Source organism: Molothrus ater, chromosome 16, assembly GCF_012460135.2.
Source record: "Molothrus ater isolate BHLD 08-10-18 breed brown headed cowbird chromosome 16, BPBGC_Mater_1.1, whole genome shotgun sequence".
In the NCBI taxonomy this organism is placed as follows: domain Eukaryota; kingdom Metazoa; phylum Chordata; class Aves; order Passeriformes; family Icteridae; genus Molothrus; species Molothrus ater.
Genome location: NC_050493.2, coordinates 13,814,356 through 13,833,129, shown reverse-complemented (window position 1 = coordinate 13,833,129; position 18,774 = coordinate 13,814,356). Strand labels below are relative to the sequence as shown.

Sequence of the window (18,774 nt, the reverse complement as noted above, 5' to 3'; positions counted from 1 at the left end):
AAGAGAATTTGTATCTGGTGATGAGTGAGAGCTGCCCATGCCATGTATTGGGAAGCTGCTGATCCCCACAAGAGATCTCTGACATTCATTCCACCTTGCAGAGCTCATGTTGGCATTTTAATCCCTCTCGGCCTTACCTGTGGTGGGAGGCATTGGCAGAGGTTGAAAGAGCTCTTTTTTCACTGAGCAGACCTTTGCTTCCGTGAAAAATGCCATATGGAGCCTGCGGCCTCACATGATCCTTGGCTGGGCACCCACCTGGCAAGGAGAGAGTGTCCCTCTCCATAAATGCAGGTGCAGATCCTTCCCCCTCCAGAGTCCTCGGACGACATCAAAGGTAGGTCCTGCTCTCCTCTCTTCCCACCCCCCCAGGAGCTTCCCTTGACAGTGTCACCTCCTCCAGCTCAATTCTACCACAATGCTCTGCTGGGCCAAACCTGGGTGCAGCTCAGGGGTGAACATGCTCCTTGCAGGTGCCTCTGCCTGGGAGGTTCAGAGGCTGCTGTGGTCTCCAGGAGTGGGGAGGATTTATGGGGCTTTGGGCAATTTTTGGCATGACCAAATCATGGCATTGCCAAATGGCTGCATTATCAACTCAAGGGACTGTGGTGTTAGAGGGAAGAGTTTGGAGCAGGAATGCCAGTGGGAAAAGTGAGGATTTAACTAGAGCAGCTGCCCCAGAAGGAAAAGTGAGCTTGAGGCCAGCAAATCCTTCCTCAGGCACAGATTTGGTGTACCAAAGGCTGGAGCATTTGCCTGTTCTCTCAGCCCGTTTATCAGGCACTCAGGAGCCCAGGCTGGTGAAACATTACCCCAAGGCAGTCGAGTGCCAGGGGAAATCCTTCCCAAACACCTTCCCCGCGGGTGGGAGCTGCAGCACTGCCTTTGCAGAGGGTCCTGAGGGAGCCAGCTGGGTGGGGATGGGGCAGGGGCACTGCTGGGTGAGGATGGGGGGCAGGGGAGGGGCAGGTTACCCAGGTGAGGATGCTCCAGGCAGTGAGGAAGGTGGGGTGTCAGGAGGAGCTATCCCTTGCTCTGTCCCAGCACAGCTGCTGTAGGGTCTTTGGGGTCTCTGGCACTGATCCAGGGAAAGGTGGGAGAGGCACAAGCCAAGGGATTTTGGGCTCCCTGGCCACTGCTATCAATCCAGGGCCAGAAGAGGTGTCCAGGCTGAGCTCTTCCTCATGGGGAATGAGGAAGTGACTGCTCTGTGTCACCATGAAATGACACTTACTCGCTGGCCAGGGAATTTTCCACTCCAGCCTTGTGAGTGGCCTGGCCTCCTTCCAGGAGGGACAGGTAGGATGAGGCCCCATGCAACAGAGGTACAACCCCTGCATCCTGGTGGTTCCCCAGAAAACAGATGGCTCCCAGTGAAACCAGTATGGCCAGCAGGAATACCCTGGCTATCCCTGTTGTCTGTCCCAAATCCCCCTCTCAGCCAGGAGGGCTGAGCCCCTCCTGCACCTCTGCACAGGATGGCAGCCTCGAGGCCGGTGCTGTCGCTGCTGGTCACAGCTCTCCTGCTGCACGTGGCCACCACGCTGAAGATTGGTGCCTTCAACATCAGAGCCTTTGGGGACACCAAGATGGCCAACCAGACCATCGCAAACATCATTGTCTCTGTGAGTGTGGGGAGGAGCAGGCCTGGACATGCTCTGCTCTCTGGGATGCAGCCAGCTTGGGCAGTGGGACACCTGCTTCCTACATCCTTCCTTCCATCCATCCATGCATCCATCCATCCATCCATCCATCCATCCATCCATCCATCCATCCATCCATCCATCCATCCATCCATCATCCATCCATCCGTTCATCTACCCACACATCTTCTCTTCCCCCATCACCATCTCCCACCTCAGGCCATCTCCACCCTTGCAGGTCCCCAGTCAAGGCTGGGTGAATTTGATGCTGCCCAGGTTCCTCCCCTGGAGCAGCTGCTGGGTAGGTGGTGGTGGACACAAAGGGCACACCAGCACCGGGGTCCCTCCCTGGCCCGGAGGTCCCTGCTGCCCTCCCATTGCCAGCCTGGGAGCCTTTGCAGCTCAGAAGAGCAACCCCAGAGCAGCTCCTGGCCAGGGGAGAGCAGCTCTGATCTTGTCCCCCCAGATCCTGTCGGAGTACGACATCGTGCTGGTGCAGGAGGTGCGGGATGCCGACCTGAGTGCCGTCCATGACCTCATGGACCAGCTCAACAGGTGACCCAATGGCTTGGTGTGGGAGTGTCTGCAAAGGGGACTCTGGGGTGGATTCCAGCCCTGCCAGGGCACCTCTGGCTCAGCTGGAGAGAGCCTGGTGGATGCTGGGGAGCACCAGGAGCCTCCTCTCACCTCCATAACTTGCTCCCAGTGCTGGGGAGCGCCCATACGAGTTTTTGATCAGCGTCCCCCTGGGTCGGGGCACCTACAAGGAGCAATACCTCTTCATCTACAGGTAAGGGATGCTGCCAGGTGTCACCTGCCACCTTCCTCAGCAGCCCCCAAAGGGGATGGGTACCTTTGGGGGCCTGGGCTGTGCGGGAGCAGTGCTGGGGGCTGCCCTGCTCTCCTCCCTCAGGTCAGACATGGTCTCCGTGCTGGGAAGCTACTACTACGATGATGGCTGTGAGCCCTGTGGGAACGACACCTTCAGCAGGGAGCCCTTCATTGTGAAGTTCTCCTCACCCACCACACGTGAGCAGAGCCCACCTTGGGGGATGCCCAGACCTGGCACAGGGTCCCCTCCACGCAGGGCTGAGCCCAGAGCTGTGCCTGCCAAGCACAGGGGGGTTGCAATCCTTCACCAGGGTCCCACCCATGGGTGCCCAGGGGTCCTATGTCCCTGCCCAGCATGGCCAGTAACCCCTGCTGTTTCCCACCATGTACCATCTCCTACCAATCACCTGTCATCTCCCACCATGAGCTCTCTCCAGTTGTGTGCCATCTCCCATCTCCAGCTGCTTCCCATTGTGTCCTACATCCCCTTATGTGCTACCTCCCATCATGTGCCATATCCCACCACCTGCTTCCTCTGGCTGGGTGCCATCTCCCATCATGTACCATCTCCTATCACCTGTCATCCCCCATCCCTTGTATCTCCCATCATGTCCCATTTCCCACTTCGTTTCATTGCCTACCCCATGCCATCACCTCCACCTCCTGGGAACCTCCTCAGGGCACACACACTATCCCATCTCCTGCCCAAAACCATATTGGCTTGCAAATGCTAATGGGAAACAAGAAGCAAACCCCAAACAATGCACAAAGGCATGCAGCTCCCCACTGGAATTTCCAGTCTGAGGGACAGGCAGAGCACCAAACTCATCACACCCTTTCCCTTCAACTACTTTTCCTGGCCATTAGCTGGGGCTTGGTCTGGGGTGGTTTCCTGGGGTTCCCATTCCCTGCTCAGGAGATGCACCACGCCAGGGGCTGATGGCCAGCTGTCCTGCAGAGGTGCAGGAGTTCGTGTTGGTGCCTCTGCATTCGGAGCCCAGCCACGCAGTACAGGAGATCGACGCGCTCTACGACGTCTACACCGATGTCATCAACAAGTGGGGCACTAATGTAAGCAGTGTTGGGGAGCTTGGCTCCTCCCCAGGGCAGCAAGGGGACGAACATGTCCCACAGGAGGCCTCTTGTACCCATCAGAGCAGGGGCCACCCCAGCAATCTCAGGCAGGGAGCTGCTGGATGGCCCTCCTGCCATTCCTGGGGGCTTGTCCCTGCACAACGGGTCACCTCAGGGGGATTTGTAGATTAAGAAATCTCTCTTAAGATTTTAGGGAGTCCTTGCTCCCTAAAGGGACAGGGACTCAGTGCAGTGCCCTGCAGGACATGATGTTCCTGGGTGATTTCAACGCTGACTGCTCGTACGTGCCCAGCTCCCAGTGGCCATCCATCCGCCTGCGCTCCCTGCGCGCCTGCGAGTGGCTGATCCCCGACAGCGCCGACACCACCGTGGCCGACACCGACTGTGCCTACGACCGGTGGGTGCCGTGCCAGGGGGCACGGGGGGCTGGCATGGGGAGCACTGAAGGGCACTGACACCCCCCCGATGCCTCGGCAGCATCGTCGCCTGCGGCACTGCCCTGCGCCAAGACATTGAACCTGGCTCTGCCACTGTCAACAACTTCCAGAAGAAATTCCAGCTCCAGATGAAGGATGTGAGTGAGGGGCTGGGTGGGGCATGAGCCCACCAGCATTGGGATGTGCCCCACCATAGCTCCTGGGAGCATGGGAGGGCTCCCTGTTCCCAAGGGTGCCCCTAAGGGTGGCCTAACCCCAGCTGTTGTACCGAATCAACCCTCCACATCGAGCATTTTGGGGTATGGTCTAAAATTTGAGGGTTGGAGTGGAACGCTGGGGTCTCAGCCAGCCATGACAGTGGCAGTGGGTCCAGATGAGCTCAGGATTTATGAGCTGACTGTGGTCAGGGTGACTCTGCTCTCCCTCACACGCAGGCTTTGGCTGTCAGCGACCATTTCCCAGTGGAGGTGACCCTGAAAGCCCTCTGAGCCTGTTCCCACTCCAGTGGCTACCAGGACACCTCAGCAAACACCTGCATCCCTCGTGGGAGCCCACGCGCCACTGGTGCCAGCCAAGCTGCCCACTGTCCCTGCAAGGAGTCCTTGACCTCCTGTGGAAGTTTTTTGCTTTCTGCTTCCATTAAAAATGAGCCTTTTCCTGCATCTGCAGCTCTGGAAGAGAGGTCCCTTCAGTATCCCCAGAAGCCCCTGAGCCCCCTGCCAGAGAACCAGGGAGGCTCCAAGTGAGCTCTGCTTCCTTCTCAGCTGATGGTGGCAAAGCCAGGACTCTGGGAAGGGGCTGGGGGGCTCCAGCCTTTCCAGGGTGCAGGATGCTGTGCTGCCAGCTCACAGGGCCACATCCTGGCAGAGCCTGCCTGGCTCTGACTGCAGGGCTGCTGACAGGGCACTGACAGGGTGCAGGGAGGATGTGAGTCAGCTCCTAGGGGGCTTGGGGCTTCCCAGGGGTTTCGGTGCCGATGCAGCACCGAGGGACAGGGGACTCATCCCGAGACTGGGTGTGAGGATACAAAACCTGGAGGTGCACATGAGAGCCTGGCAAGTCCTGGCATGAGCAGCCACCAGAGCCAGCTCTGTTGTCATCCTGGGGCGATGCCATGGGCCATGGGAATGCCATGGATTGGCATGGGGAATGCCAGCCCTCCTGGGGCTACTTTGGGTCACCAGTGGGGCTGTTCTGGGTGACACTGGGGCTGCTGCAGGGGTTTGCAGCCATCCCCTCTTGCAATGGCTGGTGGTGCTCACCTGCCTGACCCACACACTGGCCATTTCCTTCTCTTCCCTCTAATTACACTGTCTGAATCACCCAATTAAGGCCAGCGCCCTTCACCTCCTGCCTGGCCACCGTGCCCACTCTATGGTCCAGGTGCCACCCCAGATGGCAGCCCCCAAGTCCCACACACTCACTCAGTCCCACAGGGATGCCCCAGCATTTCCAAGTCTCCCTGTCTGTCCTTTGCTGCGTCAGCACAGGGATGGCTGTGCTGGCCCCACCCTGTCACCCTGTGGGATTTTTGGTTTCCCAATGTGGGAAGGAGCTCAAAGTTATGTCAAAACCCCCAGGGGGTGTCAGACTCATCCTGCTTTGCCGGGAATAAAGCTGCCCTTCCTGCTGCCGGCAGGGCAGAGGTGCTGCACCTTCAGCCAGGTAAGGACGGCTCCGGGATCAGCACCTTCAACTGCAACCAGGTGGGACTGGGATGAACTGGGATGAGTTGGGATGAGGCTCCTTACCCCAGCAGTGGGGGCTGTGGTGAAGTTTAAGGATGTGGAACAGCCTGGGGTGCCTGGAATGCTGGCAGTGGTGGATGGGGCTGGTGGGCAGTGAAGACACCCTGGTGGGGTAGTGGAGCTGGGTGATCGCTGGAGCTGGAAGAGGCAGGCTCACAGTGGTGAGATAGGATTTATCTTCTTTGGGAGTGGTGAGCTGGCAGACTGCCCACACCAGCTCTGCAACCTGCTCTGGGCAATGCCCACCATGACACACTGTCACACACCAGGACTTTGGAAGGATCTATATGTTTTTTTCCTCCACCTCAAACTCAAAATAGTGTTCTGAGTTCATCTCCCATCCCTGCACCCCTGTGACCCAGCATCAATCCTGGAAGAATGGGGACTGTGACACTGGAATTGTCCCTGCTGGCTGTGGCTCTCCTCCTGTGCCCAGCCACTGCCATGCTGCGCATCGGTGCCTTCAACATCCAGTCCTTCGGTGACACCAAGATGTCCAACAAGGAAGTGGCAGAGATCATCATCAATGTGAGTGCAGCCAGTGGACCATGGGGTTGTGTGCTGGGACAGACCCCAACTGGGCTCCTGTGTCAGAGACATGGGGATGTGGCTGAGGATGGGATGGCATCGCAGTGCTGGGGATGGCCTGGGTGGATGAAGGCTTGCTGGGGTGTCAGGCACAACTTACAGTCCCTCTGAGCCCTCCTTGGGGGCATCTGCCCTGGCTCCAAGGGACATGCAAGTCCCCATGGTGTTGAAGCCATGTCCCTGGCTGGGAGGTGGCTGGGAGAGTGGCCCTGAGCTGTGGCCCTCGGCCCCGCAGGTCCTGCGCCGCTACGACGTGGTGCTGGTGCAGGAGGTGCGCGACTCCGACCTCAGCGCCGTCACCCAGCTCATGGAGCAGCTCAACAGGTACAACAGGGGCTGGGACTGGGATGGCAGCACCAGCAGGGAAAGCCAGGTTGCCTGAGCAGTGAGAGGAAAAAAGTTACCCATCAACAGAGAGTTTATTTTTGGGAAAAAAAATAGGATATTAGGAGAAACGTGCTGGGGCAAGGAGGAGGCACTGAAAACAACACTGGGGATAACCCAGTGAAGGGAATGGGGATACAAGTGATACAAATCCCTTCTGAAAGCTGTAAGCTTACCAGAGCATGCAGGATGGAAAGGAACTACAGCTCTGGCAAGCTCTGTCTCCAAAATTCAACAGGACAGGGCAGAAGCAAGAGAGGGGGAGGAAGGGACAGGCAGACCTTGCACCCCAACACCCTGTGAGTGGCCAGGGCAACCCAGGATGGGCCCAGCAGTGGATGGTGCTTTGAGGGGGTGGTTCTGGTACCCTGGGAGGAAAAGGGGCTGCTGAGGTGGGCTAAAGCTGGCCACAGCAGGGTGGCAGCCCCTCCACCAGCTGGGTGCTGACCCAGTTTTGGGAGAGGGCACGGCTCAGGACCATGCGGAAGCTGCTGCTGCTGCCGTGTCGAAAGGCAGCTAATGCTCCTGAGCAGGTGTGCCCAGCCCATGTCCTCACCCCGTGTCCCCTCCAGCATGGTCACAAAGCAGCCAGGGCAGGGAGGGTGACGCTGGGTGCTGCAGAGCCCCAGGCTACTCACTGACCTAATTTAGCTCTGCTGCAAATGAAGGTAAGGAATGTGTCTGCAGAGAAAGGGTGACAGGAGCCGCCCCACGTCATGCTGTGCCCAAGGAGCCCCTGGGGGAGAGGCTTTGGGGGCTTCAGAGCTGCTCTATCTCATGTCACCCCACAACCAGGGCACTGTGAACCATGGGGACTCCAGAGCAGGACCAGCTGGTGCAAACCCTGGGGCCACCCAGCTCCCGGACATGCCAAAGCCAATCCAGGACGGTCCCAGCCACGTCACTGTCCTGCCTTTGTGTCTCTGCAGTGCATCCACATCCCAGTATGACTACGAGATCAGCGGCCCCCTGGGACGGGAGAACTACAAGGAGATGTACCTGTTTATCTACAGGTAATGGGGCTGGCAGTGCTGCAGTCTGTGACATGGCACTGCAGGGCCACCAGCACCACGGAGGGGACACAGGGGCTGTGCCAAGTCCCAGGGTCACCATCCTTTTGTTGCCACAGGACAGATGTTGTGTCTGTGGTGGACACCTACCAGTATGAGGACCCCCAGGATGTCTTCAGCAGGGAGCCATTCATCCTGAGGGTCTCAGCACCCAGCACCAGTAAGTGGGGGAACAAGTGGCCCTCATGGGTTGTGGCATGGGGTGGCTGTAGGGCTGACATCCCTCTCTCCCCTGGCAGAGGTGAAGGAGTTTGTGCTGGTGCCCCTGCACTCAGCCCCACACGATGCTGTTGCTGAGATTGATGCACTCTACGATGTCTACCTGGCCATCATCAACAAGTGGGGGACTGATGTGAGTGTCACCAGCACTGGGGGGGACACAGAGGTTGGGGGACTGATATGAGTGTCACCAGCACTGGGGGGGACACAGAGGTTGGGCACTGAGCCTCAGGGACTGTCTGACCCACACTGGGACCCTGATTCGAGGCGGGCGCAGCCAGTGCAGGAGTGGTGGGGTGAGAACCCTGTTCCTGCTCCGTGACAGGGTGGTCCCTGCCACCCCCATGGGAGGGCTGGTGGCAGGAACAGCCCACCACCACATCTCACATCTCCCCTGCAGAACATGATGTTCCTGGGGGACTTCAATGCCGACTGCTCCTACGTGCAGCCCGGTGACTGGCCATCCATCCGCCTGCGCACCAGCGACATCTTCAAATGGCTGATCCCCGACAGTGCCGACACCACCGTGGGCAAGTCAGACTGTGCCTATGACAGGTCAGCACTGCCACCACGGCACCACTGTCCCCTTCCCTGGCATCACTGTCCCCTTCCCTGGCACCCAGGGACCCCCTGCACTGCCAGCAGAGGCAGCAGGGGCACCCACCATCCACGCACATCTCCCCTGCAGGATCGTGGTGTGTGGCAGCAAGCTGAAGAGAAGCGTCCTGTCCAACTCGGCTGGTATCTACAATTTCCAGCGTGCTTTCCATCTGGACCAGGAGGAGGTGAGCCGGATCACACATCTGGGGCTCTAGCAGGCACCAAAGCTGAGCTGGCCCAGCCTGCAGGGCTGTCCTTGTCTCTTTGAGGGGCTCAAGGTGACAAGGGACCCAAAGGTAGAAACAGGACAAGGGATTTGGGGTCATTGCCTGTCCCCATTGGGAAGAGAGGAGATGCACAGGGCTTTTTATTGTCTTCCATGGGCAAGACTCAAGGTATGGGGTAACTCAAGCCAACCTTCAACAACCCATCACTGGCACAGAGCCCCTAGATGAGACATGGGGGCTTGGAGGGGAGGTGGCCCCCTGCCAGTGTCCACCCCAAGCCACAGCTGGCCACCTCTCCATGAGAGCCTTGTGTGTTGAGTGACTTGGGGCTGGGGACAGTGTGCCCCCTCCAGCACACAGAAGGTTCTGGCAGGGCAATTGACTACCCTGTGAGCCCCAGTAGCAGAGTGTGGGGTGAGTGGCTCACTGAACATCTCCCACCTCTTGTCCTCCTCCAGGCCCTGGCAGTCAGTGACCACTACCCAGTCGAGGTGAAGCTGGCAGCCTGAGCTCCTCCTGCAGCCACAGACCAGGATCCAGCTCCAGCTCCCACCACCAATCCCCATGAAGGTGTTCCACTCAGCCCCATCCACAAGTCCTATGCATGGGCTGCCCCAGATCCCAGTCTGGAGAAGGATAGCAGCTGGCTATGCCCAGAGCCCACCACGAACCAGAGCCTGGGGACAGGCCACCAGCCAGGACACTGTGACCACAGACAAGCCATGGAACAAAGCATCCATCTCCTACCTCATTGAAGATTTATTGACAAACCTCATTTCACGATTAACTGTTGGACAGGAGGGAGGACATCCAAGGACCGTCAGGCTCGGGCCACGGCGTGTTGAGACCCTGTCCCTGTCCATTCCTTGGGGGGCTGGGTGGGCTCTCCCTGCCCTTGGGGAAGGCAGCAGTGGTGTCAGGCACTCTACAGGCACAAAGGGAAGGGGCAGCTGGCTGGCTGTGGGAGCAGGTGGCACGTCACCGACTGCTGGCACTGCGGGTGGCTTCGCTGTGAGACCAACAGCTCCTGCAGCGGTTCAGAGGGTGACTCGACCTCCCAGGGACCAGCTGGACCCTCAGCTCTTCCTCTTCTTCAGCATCTCCATGTACATGCGAAGGGACTTCTGGATGGACTCTTTTGAGACGAAGCTGATGAAGTTCTTGATGTCTTCCTCCCGGTGAGCTACCAGGCGGTCCAACACCGCCTTCCTCATCATGGTCTTGGTGAGCTGGCGGGCATGGTCTGCAGAGAGGACAGCAAGGATGAGCAACATCCTGGTCTCACCCCTGACCAGCTCTCAATGCCACCAAATGCAGGTCTAATGGGATAGTTCACACAGCAAAGTGCTCTTGAAAGCAGCAGGGAAAGGAGTAAGAAAAAAACCCATCAGCTGGGAGCTGAACTGGATAAATTCTCACACAATAAATTATGGTTGTACTGCTCAGTGGGGAAATGACTGATCTACTGGCAAAGATGACAAAAGTTTCATACCTCCTTCTCTCTGTGCTCTCCAGAGCCCAATATCCACCTCCAATACATACCAGCAACCAAACAAAATTCCTTCTTATTTGAAACTGCTGTGGCTCTAAGTTCCCCTGAACCAACCCCTTCAATCCCTGCAAGACAGTTCTGCTCCTGCCAACCATGCTGTACAAAGCCAGCAACACTTCCCTTGAGCTCATCCCTGGGCCTGTGCCGCTCCACATGGAGATGTGGATGCTGCTGGAGCAGCAGGGGCTGGTGGAGCTGGCTGAGGCCTTGAGCACATATCTGCTCACACCCTCACAGAGCCAGGTGCACACACCCCTCACAGAGCCAGGAGCAGTGATGTGCAGCACATCTGGGGCACAGATGTTTTATTCATGCACTTTGTGACAATGAAATAAGGACTGACCCCCTCCATCCAGCACACTGGGAACCCCGAATTGCTCCAGCATCCAGGTGCTGAAGCCTCCTCCAACCAGACACGGGTCTGATTTAGGGGAAAGATCCTCACGGGACCTCCTGGAAGTCAGGAGAGGGCACAGCTGAGATTTGCTCCCTAGTCTGGGGGGTGAGGTGTCACTCTAACACCAGGACAGCAGGGAGGAGAGGTGGCATGGGCAGATCTGTGGAGAGCCCTCTGCCAGCCCAGGAGCCTTGTGCTGCAGCCATGGAGCAGCCCAAACACACGATGCCTGTGCTGTCTGCCTGTCCTCATCCACAGCCCCATCACTGCCATCCAGTGTGCCAAGAGTTGATTCAGACCATGAACCAGCCTGGCAGCCACCCAGGAGCTCTCACCCAGCCTGTTCACTCAGCTCCATGGCAGCTTTCCTGGGCTAACACCTCCACTGACAGACAGAGAGATTCAGTTTGTCTGTGGAGCTCAGACACCTCCAGACTGACTCAGCAGGGCTGGCAGGTTGAGCTGAGCTGGAGACACGTGCCCTGAACATTAGCACAGTGTCCCTCTCCTTTAGCCCAAGGCTGCTGGGCTGAGCTTTCCTACCTCCCAGCCATCCAAACTTCACCTTTCAATGGAAACTGTTACACTGTTAGCTCCCAGGCACCAGCACTTCCCGCTCAGACCAGGTGCCCTCCTGTTCTGCCAGAGCTTTACCAGGAAGGGCCAGCCACTGTGCCATGACAGCTGCAGCCTTCTCCATGAGCTTCTCCTCTGGCACCAGCTCATCCACGAGGCCCAGCTTGTGGGCTTCAGGTGCAGGGTGGAGGGAGCCCAGCTGGAGGGAGCGTTCAGCAATTCGGTGTCCCACAACATTCACAAACGTGTCCTTAAACCTGCAAGAGATGGGAGGGAAAGCCATGCTCAGGGGCAGCTCACCTGGACACCAAGAGCTGACAGCACCCTGGTCCCACTCCCCAGGCTCAGGGCTCTGAACAGCAGCTGTGGGCTCAGTCATGATGTGAAAATGGTGTGAGAAGAGCCATTTTTGGGAGTACCCTGAGAGAGTTCTCTCTCCTCTGTAAGAAAGCTGCTCTTTTTACTCTCAGTGCCTGTGGGTACCCACTTGCTGTGACTGAAAGCTCCTTCCCAACAGTACATTTACACATTCCTAGGGCAAACAAGGGCATGTGTGTCAGTGTCTTGGTGCCTCTATGCTTTCAGAGATCTCCACACTGTGGGATTTTGCAGGTACACAGTGTGTACTCAGAGAAAAGCCTATTCCCAGACTGAGCCTGACCCATGAGACCTCCCAGCACCAGTTCTGGAGCTAATTGCAGGGCCAGAACTGGGGTCCTTGGTGCAGGATGTGAGAACATTCTGCAGCCTGAAAGCTTTTCAGATACCTGCAGGACAGGACAGAAATGAGGTGTCATCTCCTGCAGCTGCAAATACCTGACCCCTGACACACAAACCACACCACCATGACCAGCCAAACTGACTAATTAACGACTTCGAGATGAATTCTTTCTAGAGATCTACACATGATATTACAAGTGGGAGGCAGTGTCCTACCAGAAGGGAGCCACGATGCCCAGCTGGGCCTCGTTCAGGCCGATGCTGAATTTGGGGTTCTCTGCCATGATCCTGTAGTCACACGACAGGGCCATAAGGCAGCCCCCGGCCGGGCTGGACCCCTGGCAGAGAGAAGGACACAGTGAGACCAGGACATGGTTACAAACACCCCCAGCCCTGCTGATCACTCCAGAGCACAGAAGACACCAGGAAGACAGAGCAGATGTCCCCCAAATTTCTGATCACCTGATTCAAAACAGTTCTAAAGAAGGTTTCTGATGTTTATCAGGGTTTCATAGAGCCACAGGAGGGTTTGGGTTGGAAGGCACCTTAAAGCTCATTTCATTCCCAGCCCCTGCTACAGGCAGGGACACCTTCCACTAGATCAGGTTGCTCAGAACTCCATCCAGCCTGGCCTTGGACACTTCCAGGGATGGAGCAGCCACAGCTTCTCTGGGCAACATGTTCTAGGGCCTCACCCCCCTCACAGGGAAGATTTCCCTTCCATCTTTTCCACAGCTCAGTGCTGCTCAGCCCTGCACAGGATGCCTGAGAGAAAACCCAAGTGCCTTCAGGGGGGGCTGTGGACAGACACCACCGTGAGCTGCCAGGGCAGCACCTCCCTGGAAAATGAAAACAAGACACCAAAAATGTAATGACCCATCCATGGGCATGGAGACTCCAGCAGCACTTTCCTGTTGGCCAAGAACCCCAGCTGGAGGAGCAAAACCTGCTGGAAATGCTGAAATGTAACCCAGCAGTGCCTGCAGCTTACACAGAGCCTGCAGCATCCCACGCTCCCATACCTTCCCACACCCCACAGAACTGACAGACACCAGTTTTGCCTGAACACCCCAACAGACACATCCCTGGATGAATTCCAGCCTGGTTTTTCAGCTGTCCCTGCCCACACAGCCCAGAGCAGCCACAGCAGGTGACAATGCCACCCTGAGGAAGGTGGGCACAAGGGACCTACGTTGACTGCAGCCACTGTGACCATGTTGGAGCCATAGAGCCGCAGCCACATCTCCTGCACTGCTCTCCAGAACTCAGTGTAGTGCTCCATGCTCTTCCCACACATCTCAGTGATGTCCAGGCCAGAGGAGAATATTTTGGGAACAGCCTGGAATTGGAAAAGACAGAGGTCACTGAGAGTCACAGGGAAGGAAGGACCCATTAGCTCTCAGCCTGGCAGTTGGAGGAAGGGAAGGTGATGAATATGTGCTATAAATCAGGGTCTTTTGGGGTTCTGAAAATATCTCCTCAGTGCTCCCACAGCCTGCATTATCCCATTACCATGGCATGCAGTGCTGGGACCCTGCTTGCAACACAATTTGTTATTGTCATGGTGCCTGTGTGAGTACATCACCCACACAGCACAAAACCCTGTCCTGTCCCATTGCCAGGCATCACCTTGTCCCCACACCACATCTGAAAATAAGCACTGGCATCTCCCAGCAGCTCCCTGTGGGTGAGCCAGGAGACGTCACAGGATGTGTCAGGTTGGCAGATAACCAGATTTGATTTGATTTTCATGACAAAGCACAACACTTGGTTGTCATTCCTCTGCTAGAAAAGGGCACAGAAGAAAGATCATGGCCCTTCCAAGAGCCCCCTCCCCTCCTCCCTGAGCCAATCCAAGGTGCCTGGGGCCCTCCCTTGCCAGTGACCCTTACAGAGGTGATGATCACACCACGGCAGGCCCGGTTGTTCTCCAACTTCTCCAGGCTTATGGAAAACTCTGTGAGGAACTCCAGGCTGAGGCTGTTCACTGGGGGACTCTTGAACTTCATCATGGCAACACCTGAGCAGGATAAGCACAGAGACATCAGACTCCTCCCCAGCTGCTCACACTGCCCTGCCCAGGGAAGCTTCACCCACCTCCCTGTCTCCCTCACCAAACTGTGGCTTCCTACTCCCACTCAACAACATTCCTGGCTGTTTAAAAGTTTCCAGAGCAGCAGAGCCAAGGGCAAGGTCCTATCTTTGCCCAAATCCACCCACAAGCCAGGGTCGCTCAGGGGGTGGTGGACTGGAGCACAGACCAGACCATGCATGGTGGCACCCCACGTGTCCCAAAGTCCAGTCACCTTCTGGGTCACAGTGCCCAGCAGTTCCCTTCTCTCTGGCCTCAGTGGGGAAGGTCGAGCCTGTGGCTTCTGTCACAGCAAGCAGCCTGTGTCCAGGGGTCACACACCTGCTGTGAGCCTGTCAGCACCAGGGAAGGGCTCTGAGCCCTTGTCCCTGCCCACACTGCACTACCCTACCCAAGATGTTCTCCTTGACTGCTGCAGCCATGGCCACCTGGGAACAGCAGAAGGACACATCCAGACACCTGAAAGCAGGAGCTGGGAAGCCACAGGAAGAGGCCTGGACACCTTTATTCAGTGCAAGGACATAAGCACGTGACAGCTATTCCTGGTAGCCAGGCCACAGAAATTCCCAACAGCTCTTCCCTGATGGAGCACTGCCACTCAACCAGGTGCCCAAAACAGGGACCCCCAGAGAGGGGACAATGCACAGGCAGGGGACAATGACAGCCAGGATTTGTCTGTAGCACCAACCACCTGAAGTGCCCACAACTGGCGCGACTCCCAACCCCAAGTGCTTCTCCCTGAGCCCCCAAAGCAGCTGCAACACCTGGGGCTTTGGTGACTTTCCATGCCCAGAGCCGCACATGCCACGGGACAGGGGTGGAAGGGATGTCCCCACAGTGCCCGTGGGTCGAGGGTGACCCCGCGGCCGTGCCCCCCGCCGTACCTGAGCTCTCGTCCAGCTCCACCTGGATCTTGTTGTTGCTGAAGGAGCGGCACGGGGCGAGCGGGAGGCCCGGGGGCTGCAGGGGGCTGGGGGACGGCCGGCTGGCCCTGTCCCACGCTGGGAGGCGGCAGCACAGGGGCAGCACACCTGGGGACACAGACAGGTAAGGACGGGAAAGGCACAGCCCCCACAGGTGTGAGGGGCGCTCCCCAAAACCGCTCTGCACGGACACGGAGGGACACGGGGACACCCTGACCCGCTCAGGGAGGGTACAGGGACACCCCACCCCTCGGCAGGGGGACACGTGGAACACCCTGACGGTAAGGGAGGGACACAGAGAGGAGCGAGGGCTCGGGGACAGCCGAGCCCGCCGCAGGAGCGGTCGGGGCAGGGTCCAGGCGCACCTGAGCGGCCGATCCTACGGGCGAGGGCTGCAGCCGCCATCTTGTGCGGGCTCAAGGGTACGGGGCGGAGCTAAGGAGAGGGCGGGGCCCGCGGCGGCACCTGAAGTCACGCCCACTGCTGTAAAGCTCCGCCCACTTGGGGCGCTGCTGCGCACGCGTGCTGCCCCCTCGTGGTGGCTCTGCGGCAGGGCCCCGTCCTGTGGACACTGACCGCTCCGTGCGACCTGACCTGACCTGACCTGTCCTGTCCTGTCCTGTCCTGTCCTGTCCTGTCCTGTCCTGTGCTGTCCTGCTGGCACTGACCGCTCCATGCAGCCTGTCCTGTCCTGCGGACACTGACCGCTCCGTGCGACCTGTCCTGTCCTGTCCTGTCCTGCCGGTACTGACCGCTCCGTGCGACCTGTCCTGTCCTGTCCTGTCCCGTCCTGTCCTGTCCTGCCCTGTCCTCTCCTGCCGGCACTGACCGCTCCGTCCGACCTGTCCTGTCCTGCCGGCACTGACTGCTCCATCCGACCGGTCCTGCCCTGCCCTGCCCTGCCCTGTCCTGCCAGCACTGATTGCTCCGTGCGACCTGTCCTGTCCTTTCCTGTCCTATCCTCCTGGCACTGACCGCTCTGTACGACCGGTCCTGCCTTGTCCTGTCCTGTCCTGCCAGCACTGACCACTCCGTCCCGTCCTGCCCTGTCCTGTCCTGCCAGCACTGATCTCTCCATCTGACCTGCTCTGTCCTGTCCTGTGGTGTCCTGCCCTGCCCTGCCCTGTCCTGTCCAGTCCTGCTAGCACTGATCACTCCATCCCCCCTGTCCTGTCCTATCCTGCCGGCACTGACCACTCCGTCCGACCTCCCCTGTCCTGTCCTGCCGGCCCTGCCCAGCCTGTCCCCCCTGCCCCACATCCAGCCGCGTGCCCAGGATCCCCCGCACACCTTTCCTTTCACAGCCGAGCACCCCCGGCCCGGCCCCAGCCGCGGAGCCCCGGGAGCTCTGGGCCGGGGCCAGCCGCCCCCGCAGAGCGCCGGGAGCCCCGGTGCGGGGCCGTGCCAGCGGTGCCTGTGGATCTCATCAGCGGTGGAGGCTGCCCGGGGGGACACCAGGGGGGCCAGGGCCGGCCTTGCCGTGCAGGCAGAAAGCGTCCGGCGGCAGGATGGCAGGGATGGCACTGCCCCTCTGCCTGATCCTCGCTGCTGCCCTGCAGGGCGGCCTGACCCGGGCCCCGGCGCCCCCTGGCCCGCCCCGGCCCCCTGCTCCTGCGGCTGCGGCGCCTGGAGGAGCAGGTGGGTGCCCGGCGCGGGGACGGGGTGCTGCCAGCCTATGCCAGGGGGACACCCAGCATTTTGGGCAGGGCAGGGACTCGGCACGAGGCCGTGGGTTCGCCCCACATCATCCCACTCCCTTGCAGTTTCTCCGGCTCCAGGAACTGACAGTGAACCATCTCCAGAGCATCGCCAGCAACTACAACATCTCCTACAACATCGATGGACGTTTCCAGGCTCTGGCCGAGCAGGCGGAGGCGGCCGACGCTGCCCGGGCCGCCCTGGGTGCCGAGCTGGCCCGCCTGGCCACTGCTGGCCGGAGGCTACGCCGCAGGCTGAAGAGGCTGGAGGGGACGGTGGGTGCCCTGAGCCCCCCACAGCCCCTGCTCACCCACCCCCCGGCCGCGCTGGTGGAGGCTGGCACCAACCCGCACGGTGTGCCAGACACCGCCCGGAGCCGGGGCAGGCGGCCGGAGCAGCAGCCCCCGGGCCAGGCTGTCCTCAGCACCCCCAGCCCTCGCCCCCCGAAGACGCGGCGGTGGCAGCAGCACCGGCAGGAGGAAGGGCACTGGCTGCCCGCTGCTGCCGGGCCTGGGGGAGCGCCCCGGGAGGATGAGGAGAGCCCTGAGGATGCAGCACCAGCACCCCCTACCGTGGTATCGATGCTCCCCACCGTCACCACGGCTCCCCAGGAGCAGCCCCCAGCCCCCCGGCAGCCGGGACAGGGCAGGCACAGCCCCCCCGCCGCGGTGCCCGCCTCCCCCGCCTGTCGCACCGGAGCCGTCCTGCTCTTCCCCGACCCCTCCGCTGGGCACGGGGCCGTCCTGGGGCTGGGCCCGCACCGGGGGCTGCGGTCGGTGTCGCTCTGTGCCTGGCTGGCCACCCCAGCCCCTCGCCTCGGTGCTCTCCTCTCCTACGCCACCGGGGACGGGCGCAGCGAGCTGGCCGTGCTTGGCCACGGTGGGGATCGCCCCGGCTCTGCACGGTTCATCCTGGGGCACGGGCAGTTTCGGGAGCTGCCGGTGGCACCGCTCCTGGACGGCAAATGGCACCACCTGTGCCTCACCTGGTCCTCGGGCCAGGGCCGGTACCGCTTCTACGTGGACAGGAGGCTGCTGGCTGCCGGCTCCGGCTTCCAGCAGGCTATGGAATCCCCGCTGGTGGCTCGCTGGTGCTGGGCTGGGGGCAGCACGGCCCCAACATGGACCTGGGCACTGAAGAAGCTTTTGTGGGTCACCTGGCTGGCTTCGCTCTCTGGAGACGGGCTCTCCTGCCCGGGGAGGTGGCCAGAATGGCGACAGGGCGGGGGCTGCCCCGCGGCCCCCTCCTCACGCTGGCCGATGCCTCCTTGCGGGGCGGGGTGCGGAGGGTGGCGTGTCCGTGCCTCCAGCGCTGCCTCTGACGAGGCTGACAGCGGTAAGGGTCACGGCTGGCTCACGGTGCCGCTCCCGACACGAGCTGAACCCTCCCGGGGTGATGGGACACCCAGCAGGGAGCGCGTCTCAGAACCGCCACCACCGAGGGAGGAAAAGGGTCTTGGCAGCCAGAGGTGGGACCAAAGGCAGAGGTCACCTGCTCCTAGAGGATGCACAGCTCATGGTTCCTATTAAAACGCTCCGAACGTTAGAGAAACCCAATTTATCTCTGTGCTGCTCATTCACTGCCGCCCTCGGTGCCGCTCACAGCCGGGCAGGAGCTGCTCAGCCCGGGCAGCCCGAGCGGGTGGCGCTGCTCGTTCCCTGCCGCTGATCAGAGCAGGGGAAGCGGAGCACGGGACAGCCGTGACCGGGGGGAGCCAGCTCCGCCGCCGCCAGCGGTGCCGTGAGCTACCCGTGCCCGCGGGGCTCCTGGCGGGGCAGGGCTTCGGCCCGAGCTGTGCTGCTCCATAAGGCCAAGCACACTCTGGGGAATTCTGTGCCTGGAGAGCTGGAGCAGCGTCGGCTCCGGCCGTTCCCGGAGTGCCGTGTTCCCGGAGGGCTGGGTGTGCGTGGGGCAAAGCCTCGCAACCTCTCGGGCCGCCGCCACTGGGGTCCCGCTCAGCCCATCCTATCCTAT

The 18,774-nt window shown here is 60.0% G+C and overlaps 4 protein-coding genes across 4 annotated transcripts; 3 read left to right on the top strand and 1 right to left on the bottom strand.

Annotated features, from left to right (window-relative positions):
* Positions 1 to 1,478: 1,478 nt before the first annotated feature.
* LOC118692607 (deoxyribonuclease-1-like) lies at positions 1,479 to 4,494 on the top strand. The gene is made up of 8 exons (XM_036392542.1): positions 1,479 to 1,625; positions 2,110 to 2,198; positions 2,350 to 2,433; positions 2,557 to 2,672; positions 3,430 to 3,545; positions 3,812 to 3,966; positions 4,047 to 4,143; positions 4,441 to 4,494. Exons 1-8 carry the CDS (start codon positions 1,479 to 1,481, stop codon positions 4,492 to 4,494), a joined length of 858 nt encoding a protein of 285 aa, XP_036248435.1.
* A 1,638-nt stretch (positions 4,495 to 6,132) lies between these two features.
* On the top strand, positions 6,133 to 9,351 carry LOC118692593 (deoxyribonuclease-1-like 2). The gene is made up of 8 exons (XM_036392522.1): positions 6,133 to 6,282; positions 6,578 to 6,666; positions 7,656 to 7,739; positions 7,856 to 7,956; positions 8,036 to 8,148; positions 8,416 to 8,570; positions 8,704 to 8,800; positions 9,301 to 9,351. Exons 1-8 carry the CDS (start codon positions 6,133 to 6,135, stop codon positions 9,349 to 9,351), a joined length of 840 nt encoding a protein of 279 aa, XP_036248415.1.
* A 230-nt stretch (positions 9,352 to 9,581) lies between these two features.
* On the bottom strand, positions 9,582 to 15,518 carry ECI1 (enoyl-CoA delta isomerase 1). Its single transcript, XM_036392858.2, has 7 exons — positions 15,468 to 15,518; positions 15,064 to 15,210; positions 13,980 to 14,107; positions 13,280 to 13,426; positions 12,304 to 12,425; positions 11,446 to 11,624; positions 9,582 to 10,085 (listed from the first exon to the last, which is right to left on the bottom strand). Exons 1-7 carry the CDS (start codon positions 15,505 to 15,507, stop codon positions 9,919 to 9,921), a joined length of 930 nt encoding a protein of 309 aa, XP_036248751.1. The 5' UTR covers positions 15,508 to 15,518; the 3' UTR covers positions 9,582 to 9,918.
* A 1,092-nt stretch (positions 15,519 to 16,610) lies between these two features.
* PTX4 (pentraxin 4) lies at positions 16,611 to 18,121 on the top strand. The gene is given in 4 exon segments (XM_036392543.2): positions 16,611 to 16,685; positions 16,687 to 16,740; positions 16,866 to 17,856; positions 17,859 to 18,121. Coding segments are annotated over 4 exon segments (1,383 nt in total).
* Positions 18,122 to 18,774: the final 653 nt, after the last annotated feature.